The 26,297-nt window shown below is 36.8% G+C and overlaps 1 protein-coding gene and 1 long non-coding RNA gene across 3 annotated transcripts in view; one reads left to right on the forward strand and one right to left on the reverse strand.

Annotated features, from left to right (window-relative positions):
* LOC136849780 (uncharacterized) lies at window positions 1-19,074 on the forward strand. Its single transcript, XR_010856423.1, has 4 exons — window positions 1-95; window positions 6,008-6,277; window positions 17,008-17,712; window positions 17,804-19,074. It is a non-coding gene; the product is annotated as an uncharacterized lncRNA (long non-coding RNA).
* Window positions 16,496-26,297, reverse strand: part of Ns1 (Nucleostemin 1) — a 23,439-nt gene continuing 13,637 nt past the window's right edge. Inside the window, exons 5-10 of one of the 2 annotated variants that reach the window (XM_067123185.1) lie at window positions 24,244-24,497; window positions 23,790-24,005; window positions 23,241-23,421; window positions 22,174-22,316; window positions 21,681-21,942; window positions 16,496-16,772 (exon numbers count right to left, since the gene is read on the reverse strand). In XM_067123185.1, coding sequence (XP_066979286.1) covers window positions 16,515-16,772; window positions 21,681-21,942; window positions 22,174-22,316; window positions 23,241-23,421; window positions 23,790-24,005; window positions 24,244-24,497 — 1,314 coding nt within the window. In that variant the 3' untranslated portion in view covers window positions 16,496-16,514. The remainder of the gene's footprint in view (window positions 16,773-21,680; window positions 21,943-22,173; window positions 22,317-23,240; window positions 23,422-23,789; window positions 24,006-24,243; window positions 24,498-26,297) is intronic. The other variant, XM_067123184.1, reaches the window with a different exon arrangement.

Genomic DNA, 26,297 nt, shown 5'->3' on the forward strand with positions numbered 1-26,297 from the left:
AGTCAAGACTCAAGAGTCAAAATAAAGTGGCAGTTGTCATTTGGCCACCCAATTGTTGGTACCCATTACCGGTTTCTAGGAAGTTAGTGAGATCCGTAAGCATTGCAAACTGTGGTTTCTGTCTTTTAATATGCTTAATAGCGAAATTTAGTAGATCTAGGTAGGGATGCCACTTAATGGTTAAAACTGTGGAAGTAATGAAACCAGTTTTAGCTATGAATTAAATTAGGCAATTAAGGTTATTGTTGCTGCTACTGGACTTGAATAGCCCCATCAAGTTCTTCCCCTTTCATAATATACCTTGTATTTTCCTCTGTATTTAATTATTTCTCACTGCTGTGCTTTATGGAAATGTATTACCCTGATCAAACTGCAGGAGAATTGGGTCACCATCTTACCATGTCGACATTTGCCTTCATGACACGTTCTTGCCGCTTGTGACAGTTTTAGGTTATTTCATTTTCCGAAAAAAACCATGCAGTTCCGTTTAATAGTGAACGAAATCGGGTAGCTTGTGTCAGCTGAGTGTTAATTTTTTAGTTACTATAGGCGTATGGCACATACGCATAGTTATTAAAGTGGTAGAACTAAGTATTAACTCTGGGTTGGGTATTACCTTGGAAATTTACTTTTTGTATAGTATTTTGTTTATCAAGAATCGACTGTTATTTTTTGTCGGTCGTTAATTTTTGTTGGTCGACTGTAATTAACCTTAGAATTTATTATAATTATGCTATTGCGCATGCGCAGTGTTATAGGGGAAATTTTTGTGAAAAGTAGAGTTTCCTTCACCGGGAGGCGGACCGCCCTGCTAAGTAACACGGCCTGCTAGGTTAGGTTAGGTAGGATACGTTAGGTTAGTATGGTTCCTTTTATAAAAGATTTACTTAGCCAATCCCTTCTTGAACATAAGGTTCCCTAATGGCTCTCATATTTGCAGAACCGTTCCATACAGTCTGTGCGGAGCTAATGCTTAGAAATACCAGTAATGAGCCCGTAAATTGAAATACCAGTAATGAGCCCGTAAATTGAAATACCAGTAATGAGCCCGTAAATTGAAATACCAGTAATGAGCCCGTAAATTGAAATACCAGTAATGAGCCCGTAAATTCATTGTGATTGAAAAACATAATTATTGTAAATGCTAACTAAGCCTGTGTTAAACATCAACTTGGTTAAATGTGATATTCAAAATTCTACAAGAGGAAAGACTTGAGATGGCCTGATCATCGGATCATGAACTGGGTGGTGACAATTATTTTGTCCTAAGACTTTCAGAGCTTGAGGGATTTTTAACATCAGAACTTAACTTGTTATCAAAATTCTACCAATTAGGCCTAACCTAACTTATTAGTAGAATTGTTGACTGTATTAGGTAGACTAATTGCTAGAGGCATTCAGATTGGAGTTTCCACTGGGGTCCAGCAAAGATTGTTAGATATAACCTAGAAGGAAGAAAAACAGTTTGTTTTGCACTAACAGTATGATAAAGAAAAATTTGTGAAACACAAGATGAAGTAAGTAAAATAAACTATGTATTTGGCAAGAAATTATATGTAATTACAGTGCTGCTTACCCTTTCAAGTTGAAGTTAATTCGGACTCAATTAACTTCAAAATGATTGGTTAGTTACTAAAATAAGGTAAAAAATGCAAAGAAACAAAAGATAATCACGCAGTAAAGTGTGGAGCGAATCTGTTTGCTGAAAAGCTAATGCACTGCATACAGTGGTTGCTCTGAAAAAGTAAAATTAGCTTAGGATCAAGGGTAGGCAAGGCTAGCATAGGATATCAGAGAAAGAGACCACTTTCATTTTTTGCATTAAATAATTTTAGTATACAAACTTATTCAGGCTCTGTTAATAACTGTGCCCATCTACCAAAATTAAATGTGCCTTTATGAAATAGACTTAGTTCCCCCTCAGTGACCAACCTGTATGCATCAGTGTTAGTAACAACGTGGTCTTTATCTGTTGCATTAAATGTCTGAGTCAGGATGGAATATCGCTTGATGTTTAATCTGGTTTATTTGACATTGTAAGATAGTAAATTTTAGGCTGATTAGGCTGCCTTCCTTTAGTTTGAATTTAAACTATTTTCAGCTAGTCGAAGAAATTTTTTTGATGGTTGTTTTTATCCATGAAATTTACATAATTTTTTTTTTTTTTTTTTTTTTTGAGAGTTATGATTTGGCTAGCCATAAAAATGAAAGGCAGTGGGCCCAAAGTGGGCCATTTGACATTTGATGGTGATCCAGTACCTGTTTTAACAATATGTGTAATTATTGAAATACAGTTGGAAAAAAATTACATGCATAATTATTAATATAAGTTTTACATCATGCATTTAGGGTGTTGGCCAGTTTTCAAGGAAACCATGACAGTTGAATAATTTTCAAACCCTCCACTGGAAACAAGCAAGTACATTAGCAAAAGCAACAATGTTATTGCAAAATTTTACTAATTTACTTGTCTGTGGTATGTACAACAGGAAGTGAAGCATTCAAGTAGATAGCATTATCATATGGAAAAAATAGATGGAAGCTGAAATTTGGAAGTCTAACTTTTAAGGGAGGAATATCAGTCATAGCATAAAATTCAGTGTATGAATCTTGATATCATCTTGAAGTTGTACATGGTCAGTGTAGATTGTATTGCAAGGGGAAGAATTAGGCACAATAATCCAAAAGTCTTTTAAAACGAGTTCCTGTAGCTAGCGATTCATACACTGAATTTTATGCTATGACTGATATTCCTCCCTTAAAGTTAGACTTCCAAATTTCAGCTTCCATCTATTTTTTCCATATGATAATGCTATCTACTTGAATGCTTCACTTCCTGTTGTACATACCACAGACAAGTAAATTAGTAAAATTTTGCAATAACATTGTTGCTTTTGCTAATGTACTTGCTTGTTTCCAGTGGAGGGTTTGTTAAGCAGTTTTGAGTGGTAGTAGTCTGCTACAATATGAAATGAATTGATGAATATATTGGGACATGAGAGTATTGATGAAACTGTTAACATGGTCTTAGAAGTTTCTACATTATTTCGAGAGACATGATGATAGAGAATTGGAGGTAGATTAGTCAATTAATATATAAACTATGTATGTGTATATTAAACTTAATGGATGATGTCTTTGTCCCAGTTTTGAAACCAAACTGCATTGTAGGCAATATGGAATAGCTTTTAGTTGTGTAAAAGTGATTTAGATGATGGTCCAAACTAGAATACTGCAGAATTTAAGGAAAACATTGCATCTTATAGTAGCAGTGTTATCTGTTAATTTCTTTCTTTGAATCTTCAACCCAGAGAGAGAGAGAGAGAGAGAGAGAGAGAGAGAGAGAGAGAGAGAGAGAGAGAGAGAGAGAGAGAGAGAGAGAGAGAGAGAGAGAGAGAGAGAGAGAGAGAGAGAGAGAGAGAGAGAGAGAGAGAGAGAGAGAGAGAGAGAGAGAGAGAGAGAGAGAGAGAGAGAGAGAGAGGATAAATAATTGTGAAAATAAAAAATGAAATGGATACCCCTGAAATTCAAGAGGCATCAGTAGACAGTAGGAATGAATTTGCTCATGGCTTAAATATTTTGAGATCAGAAGTCTCTGCAACTTCACTAGGCAAACTGTTCCACATTTTAGTTGTATCCTAGATAAAACTCTTAGCAAGCTGAATAGTATTAAATCTGATGCCAAAATATGTCACACTGTTTGCTGCAGCAGCCTTCCTAGTGAACTTTGTGACATTTGGAGAAAAAAATTACTTGTGTTGGTACGAATATATTTAAAAACAAAGCTAGACAGAGCGTTCAGAAAAGGGGAACTGTATAGATTCTTGAAAACTGTTTAGCTTTATTTCTAAATATATTTGTACCCATACATATATGTGGATTTTTCTCCACTAATACTCATATTACTATGAATATGTATTTGTAGTGTGACATTTCCCATCATCAGGCTTAATACTATAGTTAGAAGACTATGCTGCTCTTGGTTATATGGGTATGATTTTCATAGACTGTGGTAATGCATACTTCAATCTTTTGTGTATGAAATGCTGAAGCCCCAGTTTCAGGGCACCTCAGTAGGATGGATAAACTTTTACTGTAATGTCTTTTTTTCAACTGTGCAAAAATTTGAAGGTGAATTAAGTTCTAAGACTAAGGCTTGCTTTCTGCTATGGATCATGCATTATCTTATTCTTTAGAGTAATTCATTGACTATAGATATACCAAGTAGTGCACAACGAGAGGGAATTTATAACTAATTGCCATTTTTTTTTTTTTTGTGGACTTCTAACTGCAGGTACTTAATTCAGTTTTTTTTTTATTATGTTTACTACTTAGGCTAAGATGTAAAGTCTTAATTTCAGTAAGACCTTGCATTTAACAGGGAACATGTTAAGAATTTTTACAAGCTTGAAATAACTAGTTAATTGTGAGTATAGTTTGATCATTTTTGTATGGCTTTATTTTAAAGCTATGTTGGCCACAGCAGCAGCGTTTACCACAGTTTGCTTTTCACTCAATGGACATCAGACTTCTCCAGCATTCAAAACAGTAATGGTGAAGAGCCAGATTTTTTTTTTAAAGAGTATTAGGATCTCTCCTAGAGTGACCCCAAGGGTTTTAACCCGGTATGCATCCACCTCATGTTTAGTACAAGCCCATTGGGGATTACCGTAAAAGCATAAACAAAAGACTGTAACTATCATAAAGATTATGACCCCAAGAAATATTATTCCTAGATAACAACCCCAAAAAACCCTTGGGGCGGTCACTCTAGGAAAGATCCAGGTATTGGATGTTTCCCCAGAATTCCGTACATGCTGTAAATTTTGAATTACAGTACGTTGTTCCATATGCGCAAGTTAATCAGTGCTGTTTGTCACAAAAACTCTTGCGAATTGATTGTAATAATAAAGGATTTTTTCATCCATTCTGTACCATTTAAGACTCCTGTCAGTGCTTGTAAGATTGTTAAATGTTTCAGCCTGTAACTAAAGTATGGTATAGAGCTGTACTTTTGAAGTAAGGCATATATGTGATAGCCAGTATGCATGGTACAAGTATGCTCATTTCATATCACATGTTTCCATGACAGTCATGAATGTGGTATGAGTCCACTTGATATTCAGGTTGTTCATAGTGCTGTCATTGACTTCAAGAAACATAAAGAAATTCCTTTTAAACTTTTGAGATAGGAAGATGTTTATTTAATTTTCTCATTGCTTTATAGGTAGAAGAGTTTTTTGTGATTTTATTGGCTTGGGCCAATCAAATTTTGACTTGTGGGAACTTTTTAATTTGAAATTTTGAAGCAACATTATGAAGATAATGAAGCACTTTTTGGTTAGTGACACCTGTGTGTGATTGGAGAGAATGGTCATGGTATGCAGGGTACTGCCAAAGGTACTTTAGGTCACCAAGCATTGTGATTCCAACCTTGTGGTTATGAGCTACAGCATTCCAGATTGACCTTTGAATAGCACAGTTGAGAGATTCAGCTGGTATGACAGATCTGGACTCTTCGAGTTGAGGATGTCCACTGGCACAGCCTGAAAACTTTTAACTTATTCTTTCCGAATTTCTGATTGGTATGGGACTCTAGTGTTAGGCCATAGGCATGAAGAATTTGTGTACATTTACAAATTTCCATAGAATGGAAAGGCAAGTACTTTTGTTATTGAGTTTATTGATCTGATTAGAGAAGCATTTTGTAAAATAACCTCAGATTCGAGACAGAAAATACTGTCCTGGGTATGTGACCAAGTGCAGCATAATTTTTCCTGAGAAATTGTTAATTGTGCAAAATTTTATAGTCAGCCCTCATCCTATCCTTTATAAAGTTGTTATATGTTTGGTGACTTCATGCTGAAATAGAGACCCATGTCTACATTAGCATATCCGTTACGTTATCATAACCATTTTCTTGATTTTATAAACTTGTTACTTAGTATGTATTTATTGTAATGTTTTCATAAGTGAATGGAGTTTTTAAGTACTGTTTAATTTTCAGTGATGGTGTGAGCCTCATTGTAAGATGTCAAGGACTAAAGAAAAACAGAGTGATAATCTTGGAAAATGGGTCGCCAGGGTAGAGGCAGTCATGGTACCAGATCTAAATCATGGAATATATGCCAACCTTGGAGGAACCCCAAGCAAAGCCATTGATAGACAACCACCCCTCAAAAATTTTTTTGAAGAAGATACAAGTTACAATTGAGGGTTCACACACTCCATTCTTCAACTTCATAGGTATCTGGCTCAACACCCATGAGAAAACAAGGTTAGTACAACAATTTCCCATTACTGAGGGGATGAAAGGCTTTTTTTTTTTTTTTCCATGTCACTTGGGGAAAATTCTACCAGAACAAGATATCATATAAGTGTAAAAATGGTTCCTACAAGAGTACAAACGTTTGTCATTTACATAGATTACCTTCTGTCATACTTGGTCTGGATGTTAGTTTGTTGATAAGTGGTTGGCGAGTTAAGAGGTGGGAATAACATTCATTCACTTGACTGACAGCATCAATTTTTCCTCTGCTGCTATGCTGAACAGTCGTCTTATGTTACTCTTCACCATGGCTGTTGTTATTTTAAGTGATTGGTAACTTTGATGTCTTCCTTTTGATCACTTGATTATTCTGACTCATAAGAATGGACAGCAAAGATGCCCAAGGTGTGAATGTGTGTTTACAAGTGTCATGTCCTCTGTCATTGTTGACCCTCATACATAAACTTTCCTTTTGTGAAATTCAGGAGCGCTTGTAATCTCTGAACTGTGTTGAGAGTGTCTTGTGGTCACTTGCCAGGTAGAGAAAGTATTGGCCCAGGCAGAAAAAGGTATCGTTGGTGTCAGCATTGCCATTCTTCCCTGCTATATTCTGGCCTTGACTCCCACATCTGCTTTTGGGATGGTGTGCGCTTGTCCCCACCTTGCTTAGTCCAAGGAGTGTATGTGAGGACTGGATGGGAATCCACCTGAACTCTCTTGCTGGAACTTCAGTTGGTGCAAGGGTGTTCCCTATGTCCCCCACAGTTCCCACGTTGGTTCTCACTTCTGTGACTCCTCTGTAGCATTCTCAGGAGATGAAGAAGCTGCTGAAGGCATTCGACCACCTTCAACACTTCAGGAGACCCTTCCTTTTTTGCACTTTTGAAACATTGGCTTCATTCAAACATTCTTTTGCTTCCATTGGTCTCAGTGGGAACCACTGCTTTGGCAGTCACCTTTATGACTAACCGTGCAATGTGAGACATCTGTTGCTTCTTCAGTTTTGGTTGCTCTTGCAGCCCCTGTTTCTGTCTATTTGGGGATGTCTGCCTCCATTCTGTTCTCAGTGGTCCTGAGAGAGGTTAGAGAGATACTTGGATGTAAGAGGTCAAAACTCCTCAGCAAGGAGGCTAAGATGTTGTCTTGCAGTTGTCACTCTTCCGTTGAGATTGAGGTTGTACCATTACCAGTTCACAGGGCAGGTGATCGTGTGCACTGCAGGTTGACTAGGAAGAGGATGAGCACAAACCTGACTTTAACCATGCTCATGCTTCTTTGGAGGAGTGAAGGATCGAGTCCACACTTCCTTGGACTGTTTGCTGTGCTAGTTCAGCAGAGCTAGCGAAGTACATCTCGGGCACATCCTTGCAATTGGTCCCTGAAATGTTACAAGCATGGCTGTATTCTGCTTGGTACTGGACAAGGTCCATCAGTGCATGCACTGCCTGGTATCGGCCCATCCAGTGCACTATTTGGTACTACTCCATACTAGACAGGCTGTTTGCACTATTGCTCACTTTGCTCAAGCAGCAGAACCTGCCTGGCTGGTTAGCTTCATGCTCAATTCTTGAAGATGTCTAAGGTGATCGCATAGTCATTATTAATACCTTTGGAATGTGATTGCATCTGAGGCGTACTCCAGATATTTATCATGATTCACAGAGCAGGCAGGTTTAGTATTGGCTTCTGCCAGACCTGAGGATCTCTTGTCCTTGCAACCTATGCTGAGTTTGAAAAGTACTTTGCAAGGTCATAGGGTTCATTTTTGAGCAGTGGCCCCAGAAGCAACCAGGGCATCTCCTCAGTACCTTACAGTATGTTATCCATTGAACTCACCCTGGGGTTTGCCCAAGTCTTCACCATCATTAGGCTTCCTTGTATCTGCTTATTCTTGGTGTGTTTGAGGGAGGGACTCCAGATTTCTATTTTGGACAATCCCCTTTCCTTCAATCTTTTAGTGAACCAAGACCTATTGTGTCTGGAGTTCCACAGGGCAGTGTTCTTGGTCCACTGTTATTTTTAGTGTGTACTAGTGACATGGTTGTTAGCCTTGAAAACAAGATTGTTCAGTATGCCAATGATGCAGCACTTGTGGGTATCAGGGAATGGTGTAATTGGTGGGGTATGGGTATCAGAGAATGGTGTAGTTGGTTGGGTATGAAGCTGAACACCAGTAAAACAAAAACACAAGTGATTAGGAGATCTCGTACAGATTTCTCACCCCATCTTGCCCTTCAGGTGGATGGAACTTAGCTGAACAAATCTGAAGCTTTAACTATTCTGGGTGTAACCTTTGACTCTCATCTTACTTTTTAGAATCATCTAATGAAAGTTTCAGCAAATGCCTCATGAAACTTCGTAAGGCCTCATATATTTATAATACTGTAGTTATAAAATCAGTGTAACCTGTGTTAGGTCATTTGTACTCCCCTTACTGGAATACTATTCTCCGGTGTGTTTGTCTGTTTCTGCCAAAGATTTATCCCTTTTTAGAAAGTGGTTCGTGGTGGTAGGTTTGTTTCCTAACAGTACAGTAGAACCCCGGTCCTCGACCATACTGGAACTAGACATAATTGGATTTCGCCGCGAAATGTTGAGTAAATTTTGCGTCAGAGCTCAAACAACAAAACAGAATCCGACCCGATGAATCATATGATGATTGTAGAAAAAAGTTTCAGGCGGCTGCCGCTAGTTGGCGTTGTTGGTGGCATTCTTCCCACGCATATTTAAAAGCATATAAAGCCCACACACGCTACTGCTGCTGCTGTTTGGAGAAGTACACGCTTGTACAGGTATATCATAATTTTTTTGGCTTTCTGCACTGAATTTTCATCCTATCATGGGTCCCAGTATGTTAGGGTATCATAATATTTACTGAAAGATGTTTTACAGTGATTTTGTACACTATTCCAGTAGACTCTGTATGAAATTTACCATAAATACTGAACGTAAACAACGTTTATGTAATTAGTACCGCGATACACCACCAGGGTAGCACTGTGGTTTGTTTACATCTGCTCATGCCACAAGCTGCCGAGTGCCGACGTAATTTAGGAAATTTTTCTAAATTTTATGATAGACATATAGTAATTCGGCTTATAAATACTGTATTATTAATTTACTGTAATAATCAGGCTTGTTTTTCAATGTTATCGTTATTAACAACAGTTTTCGTGTGTACCGTTACAGTACATTTCTGGTAGTGCCTATGTTACCTAGCCTAGCCTATGGCACTCTGTCTACCATTGGCAATACGGTACATTGGTTATAGGCCAATTTGATACAGTATGCATTTAAAAATGTAAAAAGTCCTTCTGATACGATAAGTTATTCAACTCTGAACTTATTTAATTGTAATTTGTGTAATGTTTTGTATATAAAGGTAGGGTTGGGGTAATGACTGGTGGTCAGGAATGGATTAATCCATTTTCAGTTATTTCTTATGAGAGAAATTGATTCAGAATTTGACTAAATCAAGTCTTGACGCTTCTTCTGGAACAGATTAGCGTTGAGGACTGAGGCTCTACTGTACGTAGTTATGACTTAGACCATCAACAGATGGTCTGTTGTTTGTCACTTTTTCTTAAGTTGTATTTCAACAGAGACCTTTCACATTCGCAATTGATCCCTGATCCCCTTTATTTGCCGAGAGCAACCAGGTTCGCTGAACAGCACCACCAATATGCAGCAGATGTGCTTTGCTGTCGAACTTCTCAGTTCTAGAGGTCCTTTATTCCTCACACTATCAATTACAAGGGTAATTCCTTCCACTGAACATTCTCCAAACAGTAAAGGATGGGCTGTTAAGCACACAATTCTTCCGTGCACTTAACGTGCTTTTAGACTTGTGCCAGGAAGTCAAAAGGATTTATAAATTGCTTCGTAAATTTAAGTAATTAAATTCAGGTTAGAGTAAATTTTTGGTAAGCTCAATTAAACTAAAGGGGATTTAAGAGTTAATTAAACCAACGCCATAAGAATTCCAGGCAAGTTTGTTAGGTCAAGAAATTCAAGTAAGTTTCGACCAAGTTAAAGTAAAGTTAAGGCAGAGTAGGCTAAATACCAAATCTAAAGGCAAATATGCAGACAGGCCTAATTTGGGCAAATTATTCTATTACGCTCATATAATTATGCACATCTATGTAAAATTGTTCAGTCTAAGCCTATGCACAATTTTCTTATAAGCTCCAATATTATTATAACAGCCTAATTAAATAAAACACCCCTAGAAGTAAAGAAAGGCAAAACAGTTTATTATGGCTTTAAAACAAGCAAGTAAAACTTTAATTGATGAAACTGCTTCCTATCGGCCGACGGTAAACTTGAATTGCTTGCCCAAGACAGTTGTGACCTGGCCTAGGAATAGTATATTGACCTACAGTATATTATAGTTAGCCTAAAGTTTGAACACACTGATCTTAATTTAACGCAGTACTGAAACAAATCCCATCTATTTGGTTAGTAAAACCAATGACCTCAAGTTATGGTCCTGGAAATAAATCTGTACATTGGTAAAATTTATGCTGCTTACCATCACGTTCTGATGACAAAGGGAATGGAAGGCCACTTCAATTTTTTGGTTGTAAATAAGGATTTGGAAAGGATATTGGGTTAGGATAGGTAAACAAGAATAAGGGGGACATAGAAACCAAAGGTCTTCGTGTTATCAAGTTTTATAACACTACACCAAGCAAATTGTACTTTCAAGTCGAAGTTAACGTGAATACGTGTGTGTGGCATGCCTCTTGAATCTACAGTGGCCGAGTTTGGCCGCCCTTGGCCTAAGCCTGCCAAAAGGCATGCCAGGTCAATGGTTCTTATCACTCCCTAAATTAATTTCTTTACTAATTTAAAAGAGCAGTCATCTCTATATTTATTAAATCAGTCTAATAATATTTGCCGAATGCCAAGTAAAATTAATCAAAGTATATAAAAAAAATGCTAAGAATTCTGCTAGGCTCACTAAAGAAAACAGAGTACATGTATAGTTATTCATTACTCTTAGCAGTGATTGTGTTAAGTTAGAAAGTTAATAATAATATGTACAAATAAATTTACAACCTTCTCCTTGGGGGAGATAACACAGAACTGTGTTTTATGTTAGGTTAAACAGCTTCATCATTAATTAACTGCTGCGAGAATCACCTTGAGTAGGTGGCGGCTCTTCGCTTTGGTCTCATTTCTCCTGCTTGATAGCTTTCAGAATTTTGATTGTTCTAAATTCTGTTCCACAGCATCTACCATATACACATCTTCTGGCCTCCAGCAGATAAAGTTTGTCAGCTGACCAAGTTGTCTCTCCATTGCTGGCCTGTAACTTCACAACTCTGACCAGTCCGTCAGAGCTGGGCATCAGCTGAGTAACCCTTGCCAATTTCCATGTGCAGCAAGGGGTGTCATTATGCGCCCTTCTAGGACCAATGCCCCTTTGCCACAGACTCTTCCCATTTCCAATTTATTCTCCAGGATCATCCAGTTCATGTGCACTGACTGCAGCGGTATAGACAGTGCTGAATGAAGATGCAGTGGAAGCTAGAGGTGGCTACTCCAGGCTTCTCTAGTCATCCTTCCCTGGTGGATAAAGTAGCTAAGGCTGGAGAGTGGTCATTGACCTCTCACCACTGAATGGGTTTGTTTGTCAAGTTCAATTTGGGTTGATAACTTCATTTCCATGTCGGCTTGTATCATTTAAGGTGACTTCATGCTTTTGGCAGATCTGAATGCTGTATAGCTTACTTCCAAATACCCTTCCATCAGGAATCTCAGAGGTACCTCTTCTTCATCTTTGATGGGACAGTTATCAGGTTCAATGCCCAGCAGGTTTTCACACGTTTGCATAGGTGGATCCATTTATGCTAGGTTTGTTGGTACCTGAAGCAGAACTGGTTACATACACTTGATCATATGAGTGGGATGTAACTAGTTCATTATAGCCTAGCCCAGGCACCATGTGAGCCTGAGGGAGTCCTCAGAATGAGGTGTCACACTCAAGACTTTATTGACTTCCATGACACCAGTGATAAAATCATTTGCGATGTAAATGAAAATATACATGCATTGTATTGCATATGTATCCCAAACTCATCAGTCTCTGAACCTTTATCTAATAGCATGAAACTGTATGGCTTAGTGCAAAGGATTAAACTTGAAACTTGAGTTACTTTCTCAGATACTGCTTCTGCAAGTCGAGCTTTTATTTACTTTTAAGGGAAACAATCAGATTTTTATTGCTAAATTCGGATCATTGATTTCCATGAAGTCCTGGACAAGGACTATGATTTTATCCCAAAACTATTGATATGTCAACTCGGGTAACCACAAAAAATGCTCCACCTTGGACATGACACAGTCTAAGTTCATACGAGTCCTGAATGTCCATAGAAGAACAGCAACTTCCCACTTGGGTCATTAAACACTATGGTAAAGAACATTCAGTCAAGAGGGTAGTGATACATAGGTACGTTTCCTGGCTAACTTTAAAAGCTACCTCCAGATTGACTTAAACACTGAAGCACTTAACCCCTCACATTCTTCATTGCTAAAAATAGAGGTCTTTTTCAGGAAAGACCTTGGCAACTTCTCTGAGGAAGAAATTTTAAATATATATCTATTCTCTTTGCATTTATTCAATTAAGTGGTAAAAAAAGCATAATCTTACTGACTTTCTCTTCCAAAAGTTTGTCTTACTACATAGCTGTTGTACATCTGCCCATCAGAGTTAAAGAATTTCATACATAGATCAAGCCAGTTTTTTAAATGTTATGAATATGATCGCACTGAAATTGAAGCATTTGAGCAAACAGGAGTGCTGTGTTTGTTTTAAAAATTCATGATCCTGTGGGTTAGCATCCTGCTGGTAGATTTTTTCACTATAAAAATGTTCTTTCCCCAAAATTTGTTTCAACAGGACTCCTAGAAATTGCAAGCACAGAATACATAAGTATAGGTAGTGCTAAATGAAAACTGATGGGGTTAATAATAGCCCTGATTCAACACATGCCTGTTATCAAAATGATGATACAGAGCATTGACCTTTGAAATTTGAAAAAACCACAAATTGGAAAACGAATATTTTCAGAGGCACATACAGTTTCGGAGTGTCCTGCTCCCTCTTTCAGTCTTGGATTGAGTCATGCTGTTTTCAACCTTTCTCGTATTGGTGACTGTGCCCATGGTGGTAATGTAATTATTGCACATAGTCTTTGCAGTATTTTATCTTGAACGATGCGAGCTGAAAATATTGATGTGATTTAGAAAAACAACACTGATCCCTGTACCTTCCTCCCAGGTGTGGTATAGCGAAAATATTTATTTATTTTTCAGCTTCCCTTTCGATTCCTACTACCTGGCAATTTCAGTACTCATAATACTTTGTGGACAGGTGGTACATATGGTTTCAGAAGGGGAAATATAGTAGAAAATATCAACAGTACTCCACTGTAATGAAGAGACAGTGACCTTTCATATCCATAATAACTTACTTGCTACAGACTAAGCTCTGCTCTTCCGGCACTCATTTAGATTTTGTATGGTCAGTTAAACTAGGTTAACTTTTTTTGAGTGTGACGAACTCAAAAAATTGTTCAGCTGACTTTTCCAAGGTATGTGAATGGTTGGTCTTGGATCTTAGCTATAATGGCGAGGAGATACATGATGTGAAGTATCTTTTACCATAATCTTTAACTCTCCACCATTCTGGTGGATTGCTACCATCCATTAACTTTTGCATTAGAATTTCTTTTTCGACTGCCAGCCTGCCTTTTTTTTTACCTTATTGTCATCTGCTTAATTAGACACCATGCCTACTCCACAGGCCAGCACAGGTTTTGGAAATGCCTTAGAAGGCAGATTTGTTGTATTGGTTGTGCAATTTTTTGTCAACTCTATACCCTTTTCAGATAATGGCTTAATGAAATTGATTGGCACTTAATCAACACATTAAAGAACATTTAAAAAATGGCTTATAACTATGACTAACTACAACGCTGGAAAGATTATGATGTTAAAATGTTATACAGACACAGTGGCCATCGAAATTGCAACCTAGAATTTTTCCATATGGTAATTCTTTCTTGGTGAACCATCTTAATGCAGAGCTGATAGTTTAGTCACCTTGTCAGCTAAGTATAGATGAGGCAGTGGTTTGTTTGATACACTTAAAACATTGGTGTTATTGAAAAAACATTGGTGTTATTGGAAAATGGACAAGTTTTTCTTATGTATGTTACTAAATTGCAGTACTGATGTGAGAATAAAGCGTAGTTTAATTTGTGTTCAGATTTTTCATCTCTCCATGTAGGTGTACGGAAAATAGTCTTTCCTCTGTAGGTTGTTTTAAAATAGGTAATTTGTTGTTTATCAGTGCCTGAGGCTTGTGAATTATTGCAGAGCATCAGAATCAGTTGTTCTTAAGTTTCCATGAGTTGAATTACTTGCATCTGGAGATGTTTTGTTCAGTTTACACAAAACCTTGTAAAAATGTAAGAGAGACTTGATGCTCTTAGGTTTTAGACTTAGTTTTTGCTACATTTTATACATCTCACGCTGGCTCTGTTTTTTTATAATAGGGTAATAGTGTGAAAAAGTTTTGATATGGTTTGTATGACTAAGCAGTTGTTTGGTAAATTAGGCAAATAACTGATAATAATACTTGACCAGTGGCACCTAAAAACCAGTTGTAGTTTTTTATCCATTTTATTTTTTTTTATATCTTGCACGGCTGTCATCCCATGCCCTCTTGTAACTTAACAATCATCTCATGCCCCCTTGTAACTTGACTATTAGAGAAAGAAATTCATAATGCCTGTATGTGGAAATGGAAATATGGCAGAGAATGAACTCAAATCTAAGTTCCTGCAGTTTAAATCAAGTAAGCAATAATGAGGTTCTTAATTCAAAAGTTTTTATGTATCCTGTCACTTGTTGGCTTGACATTTCAAGTACACATCCTGCGTTGCAATGGATTTCTGCAAGTTCAAATTTGGGGTCTTTTCCAATTGTTTTTCACATAAGTGAAGATGGCAACTTTAAGTTGTTTAGCCTTGTCATTTTGTTGCCTTATTACCATGATTATTTAGATTGATTAGACTATCAGTGCAATTTTGTTTTACACTATTAAAATTGGTTAGGCTATATAGTTTTGTTTTACCTTTTTTTGCTTGTAAAAACACCTGTCCAGTTAGTGTATCAGTTATCCAAAACAAAAGTTTCAAAGAAATTGTCATAATCCTTTAATATTTTTATCCAATTAAAGTGGCAATATATGAAATAAGTTAGAATGCTAGCTTAGTGGTCTGGTTTAAATTATTTGTTATTATTTATAAATAGCACAAGAACAGTTTGTTATTTTCATCTGACATTGTTTGTCACCATAAAATTAATATTTTCATCCTAAGTCACTGAGGTATTACTTTATTAAATTTGCATTGCAGTATGTGTATTTAGTAGGTGTGACTTTTACATGCGTAAATGTAAAATAGTAGTAGTGATCATGCAATTACTGATAAGCACAAAATACACATTTTCATAACTATATTTCACCAGCTCATGATGATGATGATGTATCAGATTTTCTTGACAACATTAGACATGAGACAAGCATATCCTGTTTAAGAACAAATTTGTTGTAGGTCATAAATGCCATTTCTGATTGTACAAACAAGTTTCATCTTGGCCATTCTGTCATTACCCTTCCACAGTAGCCATAGTAGTAAATGAAGTGATGAAGCCTTTGGATAAAAAAAAATTTCAGACAGGTACTAAGTATTGTTTCTTGTAAAGTAAAAGGTTTTATGCTAGCTATTCTTGTCCTGGTTGGTAGAGGTACTGGGAGATGCATTCATTTTGTGGTGATTGTTAGAGGTACCGAGAGATTCATTCAACTTAACAGTGTAGTTTAGTATTTCAAACTACCTAGTCTACCACTTGTCTAATGTGTTGATTATTTATACAGAACTGCATAGAAAATTTCCCACAGTTTAGCCTGTATCAAAGAACTTAAAATAATTCCTTGTCTTGTGAACCTTAACAATGAAATGTTCAATATGATGATCCATTTTCTGCTGGTTCTCAAGTTAGTGAGCCATTTATTAAAATTTTATTCAAGTTTTACATTAACATTCCTGTAGAGCCAATACAACTAGAACCACAGTGAAAACAACTTTAATGTAAACTTTGGTCAAAATACTCATCAAATTTTTACACCACAGGGAAAAGAAACTTATATCAGTTATAAATATACATATATTTAACCAAAATACTCGGCAAAATCATAGTCTTCACCACATGTTAAACTATCCACTCCTTCCAATAACCCATCTATTCTTTTAACGTTCCTGTTCTTTTCTTTTCGTGCTTTCTTCATCATTTTCTTCTGAAACTTCTCCAATGACATTTCTTCGGGATTGAAAGTAGGCAACTGTGTTTCCCATCTTGCTTTTTTCTCTTCTGGTTTGGTTTTATCTTCAGGCTGAGGTTTCAAATCTATACATACTTCTTTACCAAGCTGAAATACAATAGATTATTTATTATATATTTGTCCAGTTATTTGTTGCTTAGATACTGTCAATAGGCCTAGATGTTATATATGAACTGCCAACATTTTTAAGACTAATCCACAAAAAAAAATTCTTGTAACTCAACAATATCAAGGCATATGCTATCTAAAACAGGCCTCTCCCATTATTTACCAAATCGTTCTTACAAGATGATTTTACAACATACATGCTTTTATTTTACAGGTTCTGATCTGGGTGCCAACAAGCTGCCTTATGAAGTAACAATTTGGTTAAGGAGTATAAATAGTTAGGTACGGCCTAAGAAGATCATGGACATGGTTAAGGAGTCTATAGTCAGGCACAGAATAAGAGGAACATAGACAATCATAATGATTATAATCAAGTAGGCGAACAACCTGCAAGCAGCAAAGGTACACCACCAACAAGGGTTTGAAGAGGTCCTTAAACCTAGTGCCCTCTCCATATGCACGAACTTGTACAGGATCATATGGACATGAAGAAAATACAACCACATTTATGGGAGAGGAAGAGCAGATGGGTTCCAAATGGAAGTTTAAACCTTAATGACCCAGCCCTGCCAATTTAGCAAAGGTAAGGATTCCCTGTAGAATCCTTAACAATTGTAATACGCAATCCATAGAGAAGCAGGCGGGTCCCCTTAATGATGGGCTATATAGTTGAGTAGATACCACAACTGAGAATACATCTGAACTATGAAAAAACATTATGAAGTACTAATCCTTAACAAAAATAACAATGAGGTCCCACAGACTGTATCATGGGTTGGTATCACAGCTCCTTGGTCTCGGCATCACATCCTTGGCTACTACTAAGGCTCCTCATTCTCCAAAAACATTCTCAATAATGGTGAAAAATTACTTGACCATCCTCCTTGGTCTCAGCATCACATCCTCAGCTACTACTAAGGCCTCATTCTCCAAAACATTCTCAATAATGGTGAAAAAATTACTTGACCATCCTCCTTGGTCTCAGCATCACATCCTCAGCTACTACTAAGGCTCCTCATTCTCCAAAAACATTCTCAATAATGGTGAAAAATTACTTGACCATCCTCCTTGGTCTCAGCATCACATCCTCAGCTACTACTAAGGCTCCTCATTCTCCAAAAACATTCTCAATAATGGTGAAAAATTATTTGACCATCCTCATCTTCTGGGTCTTGTTAGATATCTTGAAAATGACACCAACCCAATCAAGACTCTCATGCTGCAGTGTCCAAGAGTCATACCTGGTTCTTCGATAAGGCTGAGGACTGCTAGAAGACTCGGGCAATTTTCATTGTCTGGTGGTGCAAGGCTGCAACATCTTGGAAAAGGCTCAGCTCCCTGATGGGCAAACTGAGAGCATACAAAGCAAACCCAAGGTGAAACAGCAGTTGCATACATAATAAATGATGGTAGTTAGGGTTAACCAGAGGCTGACATTGCTTGAAGCTTAAGACCTAGTCCTCTCATAACTTGATTCAGATGTCTTTGAAAATACCTATGATCTTCGAAGGAAAACCATGAACAAGGAAGATGCAAGTCAACAGCACAGTGTAAGTTGGCGGAATGGCTACTGTAAATGAAGGCACTACTGAATTTGAAAGACTGCTGTCCAAGGCAAGGATGAATGATGATGATGATGATGAGTGAACTGTATTAGACAGTACAGCAGAAGTAACGTATAAAACAACTTGACACTAGAAGACATTATATCCCTGGTAATGCACTAACAGCAGGCATTACAGTTGTCCCTTAACTGAAAAATGCAACACTGACCCTGAAACAGAAGAAGAATCAGAAATACTAGGGTAAAGAAACCATGGCAAAGGCGAATCACTGGATGGCCCATGGGAGATGCTGAAGAAAAGAAAAAATTGAAAGAGACAAACCAAGATAACTTTAGGGCAGTTGGCAATAGGTGAAGGCTGCATTGTAGACCGAGATTAAACGTGTACAAAAATGCAGGTTTTGCCGTCTGCTGGTATGGTTACCCAATGTCACATCAACCAACTACAAGTGGATACCAACTACAAGTGGATCACCTGCCAACCTGTCATTCCAGGAGGTGAAATGCATCTTGCATCACCGAAGACGATGCATGAAACAGCAAATAAGTTGCTGCATAAAACATCTAGAGGCCATGCAAGAAGCAAAATGTCTAGGTATAAGTGAATCAATATAAGTTGTGGTTAATGTTAAATTTGTTGTGTGTTATTTTGTAACATGGGCCTATACCACATTTCAAATTTTATCTTCAAGTTTCTAATAAACACCTAACTATTAATTCCATTTTTTATAAACTTCTCCATCCAAAGCTATTAATTCCATCTTTTATAAACCTCTCCATCCAAAGCTATGTTCTTTCCCCTGACCCTGGCATAAGTTTCTCATTGCTGTCTAAATGTCAGTCATTACCTCTACAACTAGCTTCACAAGAATCTTCCTTCACTCAGCTGTCCTTCAAAATTTTCAAATAGACAGATCCAGACTAGTTGGCTGCATCACCTTATCCAGACTAGTTGGCTGCATCACCTTAGCAAACTAGTTAGCTGTATTACCTGAGCAAGAATAAAGAAGTTACATCAAATGAACTAGTGTTGAATCAGAGGTACCGTTACACTGAATTTATAAGACAAGAACTGTCCTCCTGCTCCAAATGTGCTTAACAATTGCTAAAAACAAAACTGTTCCAATACAGTATGGGATTTCATCAACCAGCACAACATTGCTTAAGGACAGAGCGTAAACAGTACAGTGGAAAACTGGGACCTAGAGTTCATTCAGCGCTAAAACAAAAATTGGCAGTAGAAAGGTTTGAAAAGTGTACAGTAACAAGAAAACCTTGCAGTCGCACCATGAAACAACTGAATGGAGACTGTGGAAAGAAACGTATAAGAAAGAACATAAATGAAGGTACAATCAAAGGAGTGAAAGGGGTTGCAGATATGGGCCGAAGGAACGCTGCAAAGAACCCTGCGTATTCGGTGATAGAAAAAAAAAAGAATAGTTTGTATATTCCCATGAGATAACGGTGATGTACACAGACCCCTGTGTATATTCCCATGAGATAACTGCGATGTACACAGACCCAGGGAAGTTGAATCCCATCAAAAAGTTTCATTGTGCAAGAGGAAGAGGAAACTCTTTCTGGTATTAGCAAAACAAACAGTTACTGTTGTTGTTCATGAACTTCATTACTTGAACAAAAAGACTAACCCTATGTCCTATGGCTAATGCCAGAAAGCTATTTTTACTTTTACTCCCTATACATGCTCCTTTTTGTCAGCATCTCCCAGTTGTTTCAGTCATACTAGATACTACCTAAATTCTACTGCCTGCCAGCTTCTCTGCCTCTCAATTGTAATCTCAAACCTCGCAAAACATAGCTGCATAAGTACTAGCTCAAGTGATTCCTGTTAGTTACCAATATTTTATTAAGCTAAATATGAGACAAAAATTTTGTACAGTGGCCAGTAATAGGAACAAACAATTGAAGCTCCAGCTTGTGTGATCAAAAGAATTCCTGTTCATTAACCTGACTATGCCCACTTCAGTTCTTTAAATAGGAGGGCCACTCCATGCGTCAACACTTCATAGCTCACAAGAAATGAAAAGTCCTTAGAATCACAATCTTAGGAAAACAAGAACATGAAAGTCTCCCACCTTTTAGGAGGAATTTTTCCTTGAGAGAATCTCCAAAGAAAAATCAAGATCACAATATGGTACACATGAAAATTATGCAGGGAAGGCATATGTCCTTGAGAAAACAAAATAAAACTTTCAAAACATTCACCAAATAAAAAAAAAACAAGATTTTCATTGTGAAGTGAAGCAAGCATACCAACCAGCCTAGTGAAGAACCTTTGGTGCAAATCTGCCCTCATTTGTAACTAACATCCTATTACTCAAATACTACTTATTTATGATTACTGTTATTCAGTAGATGAAACCTATTCATATGGAACAAGGCCACAGGGGCCACTGACTTGAAATTCAAGCTTCCAAAGAATATGGTGTTAGGAAGAAGTAAGAGGAAGTAAAGGAAAATACAGAAAGAAGAGATACCACTTATTATAAAAAAGATAATGTATCAAAATGTAAGGAGAATAACACTAGGGCAGTAATGCATTGCATTTTTGCCTGAACTTCTGAAGTTCCAATTGCATGACACATCTATGAGGCTGTTCCACAGTCCAATGGTGTGAAGATAAAAGGACCTCTGGAACTGAGAAGTTAGAGCAACGAGGCATTTGCCTGCATATTGGGAAATCGCTGTTGCTGTGAACCTGGTTGCTTTCTCAGCAGATAGGGATTGGGATCGGTGTGAATGTGAGCGTCTCTGTTGACATACAACTTACGAAGAAAAAGTGACAAAAATAAAAAGACCATCTGTTGATAGTCTTAATCCTCTTCACATATTACTAGGAAAAAGAAACCTACCTCAGATCACTCTATCTAAAGATAAATCTCTGGCACAAGCAGACATCACGGAGAACAGTATCAGTAAAGGAAATTCCACAAATGACCTAAAACAGTTTGCATTGATTTTACCACTCTTATAAATGTGAAGCCTTGCAAACAATGCCTCAATTTTTGTGCAGCATTTGCCAATATTTTATCATTAGATATTTCTCAAACAGTAGATGCAAGTCAAAAGTTACACCTAGAACAGTTAAAGCTTCAGAATCATTCGGCAAAGTTCCATCCACCTGAAGCAGAGGATGGAGTGAGAAATCTGTACAAGATCTGCTAATCAATAGTGTTTTTGTGAGTTTAGCCTCATATCAGCTTTACTTTCACAACATTTGAAGTTTTTTAAAGCTCCATGGGAACAAAGCAAACATATGAATTTTTCCACATTTATAACAAGATTAAAACCATCATGCTTACCAATCCAGACGTTTCCTCTTGATCATCATCTTCCTCCATGTCACTACATTCATCATAATTAACTTCCATTTCATTAACTGGACCTAAGGAGCTCACTTTCATGGTAGTTGATGGACGGTGCATAGGCAACTCTTTTAGTAATGACCCTTCATCATCTCTTAAACTGTCAATATCAAATTCTGCACTTAGTTCTTGAGTCAATGATGCTCCAACTTGTTCTGAAGACGTTTCTGGTGGCTGTGTGTAGTACTTTATAACACCGCTGTAAAGATCATAAACATTCACTGTTCATTCTGTTACCTAATTACACTGAACATCATACTACAATCCCTTTAAAATAAAAGATAGGGGTGAACACTATTATACCAGAACTTTTCTAGATGCAAGTTACACTTAAATACTGTACAGGTCTATATACTGTTTTGTCCATAAGAGCCACTACTACCAAATTCCAGTCATGTATACTGTTTGGTCAATAAGTACCGCTACTTACGAATTCCAGTCATGTAGAAGTCTGCGAGCAGCTCCCTCTTTATCAGGTATTCCCTGCTTCTTGAGTTTACCAAATCGTTTTGCAAGCAATGCCAGAAAATCATCTGTAGACTTGTAATCAGCTAAACGATAGTGAATCATCAACTGGAAAAATAGTTACTCAATTAAATTTTGGCAAAGATAATGTAATTAATGATAACTGAACTAATTTATGAAAATATGCAGAATACAGACACATATGTAGAAACCATCCTACCAGAAAGCCCTTATACTGTATCTACAAACTTTTTTCTAAATTACGTTTCCAATAAGGCAAATATATTTTGTAATTTAATTGGTAATTTCTGCAGTGGTTTGAAATCTCACCTTCAACAAAATAATTAGCCTGTTCTTTACAATTATACTGCTAACCACAATGATATATACCAAATCAAAAACTAAATGTTCCCATACTAATTCAATACAACTTAGGTCAATGGCCACGCACTGGGACCTATGACATCATTCAGCGCTGAAATGGAAATTGACAGTAAAAGGTTTGAAAGGTGTAACAGGAGGAAAACCTTGCAGTTGCACTATAAATCAACTGTTAGGGAGAGGGTGAAAAGTAAGAAGAAAGAGAATAAGAATGGAAGTACTGTAAAAGGAATGAAAGGGGTTGCAGCTAGGGGCTGCATGGAGACTGCAAAGAACCTTCAGTAATGCCTAAACTGAACCACATGAAGTGCACTAACAGCAATAACCCCCTATGGGCCATATTAACTTAAAACATCCAATTATTTTCAAATGTGATGCACATTGGTAGATATTTTCATTTTGTTTTATCAATTTACAAACTTCTATTGAATTAAAGACCATCATGAGGAGTAAAATCAATACCGAAGGCTTCTTATGGTATAAATTCTCATGGTTTGATGAATGACTTAGCAGTGGTAGATAATTTTGCAAGTAAAAGAAAAAAATTGTCAGGTAACAAGGAGACTTAGAACATGAAAACTGACAATCTCATCAACATTTGAAAATAACATTTTTTTTAATCGATGATTTACTAAACATCAAACAACCTACATGGCTCTTATCTGCCCTCTTAAGGATAGCATCAACAGGAGTAAACAAATCTTGCAGTTCTTCAATCTTTACTGCATTCCTGAGAGCTGCAGTAGCATCATCCGCATCTTTGCCAGGTAACACAATGCCAGGGCAATCTAGCAACTTCACTTTGGAATCTAGAATAATTTCCTGCATTGACCTGAAGTTGACAAATGGTGTTAAGTACACAGTAAGAAATGGATGTTTTAAGATAAGGAAGTCTTTACTATTATAACTGGTATGTTGTTACTGTAATTATAGACATTTTCTACATAAAAATGCAGTGGCTATGCAGTAATTCATTTCAGATGAGGTAAATATGTCTCAAATGGGGAGGTGCTGATTATAATAAAGTAAATGAAAAAATCAATGTTAAAATTATACATGTAATTTATCATGACTCTTAATGACACAAATCATTTGAACTGGGGCAGATATTTCATAAACTTTACATAAAACCAACAATTTAAATAACTAAAACAAGTGCAAATCACTTTCTATAAAAATAAACTTGAAAAACTGTCTTACTTTGTAAAGCCTGGTGTGGCCCCAACACCACAAGATTTACTTCTTTTCAAACTGTTGATTAAGCTGCTCTTGCCAACATTGGGGAGCCCAACAACACCAACAGTTATGGATGTCTTGATGTCTTTGTTTCGACAGTAATTTTTCATAAGCTGCATAAGAACATCTGCACCTAAGCACTTTGATGTATGCATTACACCTTCATCAATCTTCATAATCCTTGGGAAGAAAATAAGTGAAATCACTTTAGACATACATATAATACAGTACTGTACTGTATTATTAAATCATTAAAAAATGTTTTGACGACTATACACACCACAAAAAATCTTTCACGTTCTTCTGTATATTGTAGTTGATGAAACAAAAATATTTTCCCACAAAGCTTCATAATCACATTACTATATGCAGCAAAGATGTTTTGCAATGACTTTACTGGAAAAAAATAAACACTTACTTAGCTGAGGTTTGGCCAAGACGATGACCTTGTACTTGGGTACTAGACTTGAAAACTATAGTGGGGTATTCCCGTCGCAAATATTTCAGCCATTTTTCCAGGTTTTCTCTTGGTACCAAATCTGCTTTGTTTAAAACGAGAACTAACTTTTTGCTCATCTGGCCCGTCACAACAGCTTCTAACTGAGGGACACGGGTTCCCAAAGGATCTCGGGCATCTAACACTTCCAAAACAACATCGGCTGCTTCTACTACCTGGGAGGAAATTATAAATAGATCGATATTATTATTACTATTCAGAAGATAAAGCTTCATTCATAAGGAACAAGCCTACAGAGACCACTGTCCTGAAAATCAAGCTTCCACAGAATATGGTGTTCATTTGAAAGTTACAAAAGTTAATAAGAAATACTGAAAGAAGAGATCAGTTATTAAAAAGAAAATTAACTAACTTTTCCTGACCAGTAATAGAAAGCATCATTTGGAAAAGCCTGACTTTTCCTGACCCGTCTACCCCAACCATATCCAAATTCAACAGACCTTACAGAATTAAACAAGGCCATAAAAACCTTTGAACGTCTTTTAACATGATGTTCTTGCTTTACAAAAACATAATAAATTCTCACTTCTTGGCCTATCTTTTGCCTTTTCCTCATAATTTCTGGCCAGCCCTGTGAGTGAAAACTTTTAGCGTTTCCTCATTTTTTTTTTATTAGTCCTCTACCTTTGCCCTTTCTCCATTTCCTGAACCTTCCAACTGGTCATTAACCAGCTACTGTACTTACATATCTACTTCTCTGACAACCTACTATATCTCATCACATGACCTATCTATCTCTCAAAATCTTCTCTTTTTCTTTGTATGTCTTCAAGGCCCAACTAACTGATTACTCACTAGATAACATTTTAAAATACATGAACAAGCAATATCTTTCCACTCTGTCCATACTTTGATAACTTATTTATTTTAACTGTCCCAAACATTGGTTTCACAATCCAATGCATACTTAAATATGAGAGGTAACTGTTCTATGCTTTTTGGCATCTTTCTCAACTGCTAAAATAAACATAAAGACATTGATCCTTGTTGGACACGAACATTTACCATATTCTTCTGATACATCTGCCATTTGTTAAATGAGTCTTAATAGTTCTTCCTATATCTTTGCTTGACTCTGTACATTAGTCATATGCTTTCTCATCACCCACAAATACATAAACCCCTTCACCTTCATCTGGGATTCTTCCTGTTAATGTTTTACTATAAAGCTCCCTTTTGCAGTTGACTTTCCATTCAAAAGGTCTTAAAAGAAATTATTTATTCAAGAAATTGTTCTAAACCTTTCCCTACACCTTATATTATGCTCCAGCAAACTTTTATAAACATCCCCTTTTTCCTTGCAAATATTTCCTGCAACACTACTTTTCTTCCCAATGTTCAGCTGCAAGCTCTTCATTTACCAAACTTTCATATAATGTATTATTGTCACAACTGGTTCTTGAAGTGCTTCAAACAACTGCTTTTTACTTCAGGTGGCCATGAAGCTTTACCATCTTCTTCAACCTTAGGACTGGCTCCAAACACATAAAAAAAAAAGGCAATTGGTGAATTTGTTTTAAGGGTTTGGTAACCATCATCATTGTTATTACTAATTTTTACATCAGACTTTCATTAGTTTTGTCTTTTGTACTTTTGACCTTAATTTCTATTTGGTCTAAGTTTTACATGATGCCCTTTTCCATGATTTTCCTGGCCTTCTACTAGCCATTGTCTTGCTATTTCTACAATTACTACCTCTCTGACTAATCCGCACTCCTTATTGCATGTACAAAAACTACATTCCCAGCTGCTTGACACACCAACATATCTTACCCATTTGCTATAAGATCTTCTCACTCTACTCCAGCTCCAAGTCCTTGCAGTTTTAGCACAACACTTCAAAATCTCCTCTATTTTCTTTATAACTACCAATGACTGCTGTGAACAGCTATACAGGGCTTGTGTGCACATAATTTTTTGCATTGTTTACTAACAGAACAAACTTTTCCACTTAA

The sequence above is a fragment of the Macrobrachium rosenbergii genome, chromosome 21, assembly GCF_040412425.1.
Source record: "Macrobrachium rosenbergii isolate ZJJX-2024 chromosome 21, ASM4041242v1, whole genome shotgun sequence".
Lineage (NCBI taxonomy): Eukaryota > Metazoa > Arthropoda > Malacostraca > Decapoda > Palaemonidae > Macrobrachium > Macrobrachium rosenbergii.